Consider the following 3617-nt stretch of genomic DNA (forward strand, 5'->3'; position numbering starts at 1 on the left):
TCAAATATCAGTTGGAGAATCATCATTAAGCCAATTATCCCAATCTTCTAATAAAGTGCTTTCATCAGCTTCTGACTCAGACTCTTCCTCACCTGTTAATACTGATGATGATGAGCATGTTTGATCTTTCGTACCACAACGCTTCCTATATGGTTTACGTGGCTGCTGATCTACTCGTCTTGTTTTTGCCTTCCACCAGAGTTCTACACTTCTATCTGCATTGAAACTGTGCAAAGGTAAGCAATCAGAGTTAATAGTAATAAGATCTTTGACTGTGTTGTTACTAAGTGATGACCTTCTTGTACCTTTGATGACGTTGAACGTTGAAAATAACCGCTCCAACTTTCCATTAGAAGAAGGGAGAGAAAACAAGAGCTCTGCTAGTAGTAAAACATTTGACCATTCAGATGCTGTAGGTGCATTAAAAAGACGCCACCAAACACACTGATAAATCATAGTAGAGAGAGAGATAAATTGGTTTGCATACACTAACATAGACTCAAATTCAGATAAGATTTCACTTGTTTGGGCATCAGCTCCTTGTAATGGTACTTCAAAATGTTCCACTAAATGGGTAATAGGAGACAAAGGATTGGTACCACCTTTGTTGTTGAAATCTTCAAGATCGCTTACTATCTTTTGCCAGCCACAAGTAGATAACATAAAGATAATATCTTTCATTAAATCCAAATTAGACCATTCTAATCTGTGTTTGATACATGAAGTAACGGCTGTGCAGTAATCAGATGAGTGACTATCATAGTATGTCTTGGCTTCACTAAATCTCTTTAATCTCTGTAGCTGGTAGACATGTTCCCCTTCTTCCTCAGTAATTTTGCTTGTTATGAGATTATATGTAGGCCAATGTTCAATTTGTCGTTTACTTAATTGATCAGTCTCCTTTACTGTTCTAACAAGTGATGTCAAAGCTCCCAAAATATCAAGATCATCATTCTGCATGCATTTAGAAAAAGTAGCACAGGGTGATAGGAGATCTACAAACACAGCACATCCCAATATGTACTTGGCTTCTGTCCAACGATTGTAAAATCCCTTTAACTTAGCACGATCAGTTGATCTAATTGAACGATCTTCAGAGAGAGATGACAGATGACCAATGAAAGCACCATATTTAGATATGACTCTTTTCATGGCACTTAACTTGTGACAAATCCACCTAGTCCCACATGCTCTTATAGGTTTAACACCAGCATCATCAAATACGAGACATTCTCTGAGATCACGAACTATTTCTTCTAACTCTCTACTTTTTTTTGGCGATTTTTCGTAAAGATAGTAAAGTTGGAGCAGCATGTTATCAATATCATCAAACCAAGTACCTTTCAATGCATCCTTAATCGATAGCTCCAAACGATGTGCTAGACACCACATCCAAAATATCCATGGGATTTTTTCTTCGACCAAACCTTTAAGACCTGCTGAAGCAATATTAGCTGCAGCTCCATCAGTAGCAATTCCAACTAATTTTTTACAAGTTGGAGCATCACTAGCAGATATTCCAAGAGACTGAATTCCATCTAACAGACAATGATACAAACCATCACTATTCAAACGCTGAGGCTGTAGTATAGAAAAGAATTCCATCCTTGAGTGAACCTTTTCATCAGAAGCAGTATGGTCACACCAAAGAACAAGCATGGCTTCATTGTCAATGTTAGCCTTATCTGTACAACCATCTAATAGTATAGAGAAGAAATTGGCTTTAGATATTATATCTAACAGTTTCTCTTGTTTTGACGATGCAATGTAGCTAATAAATTCCTTACAAGAATTTTCATTAAGATACGAATGGCCCAAATGAACTGCATGCCTCTTTTCGAGCTCGCATAGCTTGGGATACTTTGCCAATGGTAACTTTTCAGTGGCGACGAAATAAGCAATATCAAATTTCCTCTTAAGTGCTTCTCTATCTTCATTGGACAAAGTATGCAGGGAGTCAACAATAGGTGAATGTATAGAAATGCTTTTCTCTTTTGCATGTTCCCTGCTGAAGAGCTGCATGGCATTAACGTGCTGTTGTGACTGAGCGTGGTCCTTAATATTGCTGGTCCATATGGAGTCTGCCCCATCAATCCACTTGTAGCTAAAGTTCCTTGTACAACTTATACTGCTCTTAAACTGCTTACATACGACACACATCAGCTTGTCAACTACTTTCTTTCCCGAGACCAGCAGTGTTTTACACTCTAACCATGTTACAGTCTTATAATCTCTATCCAGCTCAGTCCTCCACTTTTGATAAGTAGTAAATAGCACCATTCTTTTCTTTGAGCCAGACAGATCCTCATCGCTAGTGGAATAACTTGTGGTAGCGCTCCTTTTCATTGTAAAACTTACACATGTGATCTACTGATACTTCTATTTAATGCCTTATTAACTAACTAAAATTAATTTATAATTTTATTAATTGACTGGACAAAATGGCCGCCCATTCGTGGAATTGCGCGGTCAAACTGCTGAATTGGACGGAAATTGTCCGAAGACCGACCATTATTTCAGGGTCTGCACAGTGTCTGTTTATCAGAATATCTGTTGAAGCCTGATGTTAGTTGTGCAGCAACGAATAATGCCAAATGCTGTTGTTGCTATTATATTACGTAACCTGCTTTCTTATCGCAAAAATTAGCCAAAACCTTTTCTTTGAATTGGTGTGTGTATAGATATTGATGCATAGCTTATTGATATGACAGGTCCTAATGATATACCGTACAGAAGGAAATTTTGGAGGGACTAAATTTTGGCGAATTGCTAAATTTTGGTGATTGGCGAATTTTAATTTGGCGAATTTGTGGCCACGTGCCATTGAGCATGCGTATAATGGCTCAAAATGGCGAATGTTTATTTTGGCGAATGGCTATCAAAACGCCAAATTCGCCAAATTTAACTACCTCCAAAATTTCCTTCCATACGGTATGACCACTCCATGGGTTAATGCACCCTGAGGCAATGCTACAATTTTTGATACCATAGATTAATCTAATAATTTTTAGTGAAATGTGCTTTACTGCATATTTTTATTATGTGGTGAAACACGATTTTGTCAATGAAGTATTTCTAAAACAGAAAGTGATTAATAGTCTGTCACTTTTAGGTGACAAATGACAATGGTGGCACCTCTGCATGTATAATCTCAGTGGTATCAACTAATGAAACAGGACCTATTATTAAAAAATAAGAAAGTTAATGAAAGCAGGTGAAGTCACTATTGATATTAATACTATACTAAAACTAATAGTTTGCTTGGTATTGTGTCAACAAATGATAAAAACATTGCTGTATCCAAGGTCATCTTGCCGCAGTATTTAAACATTCACACATACTTCTGTATCCCAGAGGAAGTGTTAATATAATAAACGTATCCAAACAGACTTATTGGTGCACCATAACTGTTAACACCCTTGTAAGAACAAAGTTGATGAAATTGTATTCTCTTCTAATAATATATCTCCCCCACCAATAAATTGGCTGTACTTATGCATATTTTTGTATACCCTACATCTCCGTTCAAAATGAATTGGTGTAGTAGTGAAAGTTCCTGTGACTGTTTACTAGTGTCAATAGGATTACATATCACAAAGACATTACTATCACTGAAC

The 3617-nt window shown here is 36.9% G+C and overlaps 1 protein-coding gene across 1 annotated transcript; it reads right to left on the reverse strand.

Annotated features, from left to right (window-relative positions):
• LOC105313983 (zinc finger protein 862-like) lies at positions 1-2346 on the reverse strand. Its single transcript, XM_011407840.1, has one exon. It carries the CDS (start codon positions 2344-2346, stop codon positions 1-3), a length of 2346 nt encoding a protein of 781 aa, XP_011406142.1.
• Positions 2347-3617: the final 1271 nt, after the last annotated feature.

The sequence above is a fragment of the Amphimedon queenslandica genome, unplaced genomic scaffold (assembly GCF_000090795.2).
Source record: "Amphimedon queenslandica unplaced genomic scaffold, v1.1 AMPQUscaffold_13158, whole genome shotgun sequence".
NCBI lineage: Eukaryota > Metazoa > Porifera > Demospongiae > Haplosclerida > Niphatidae > Amphimedon > Amphimedon queenslandica.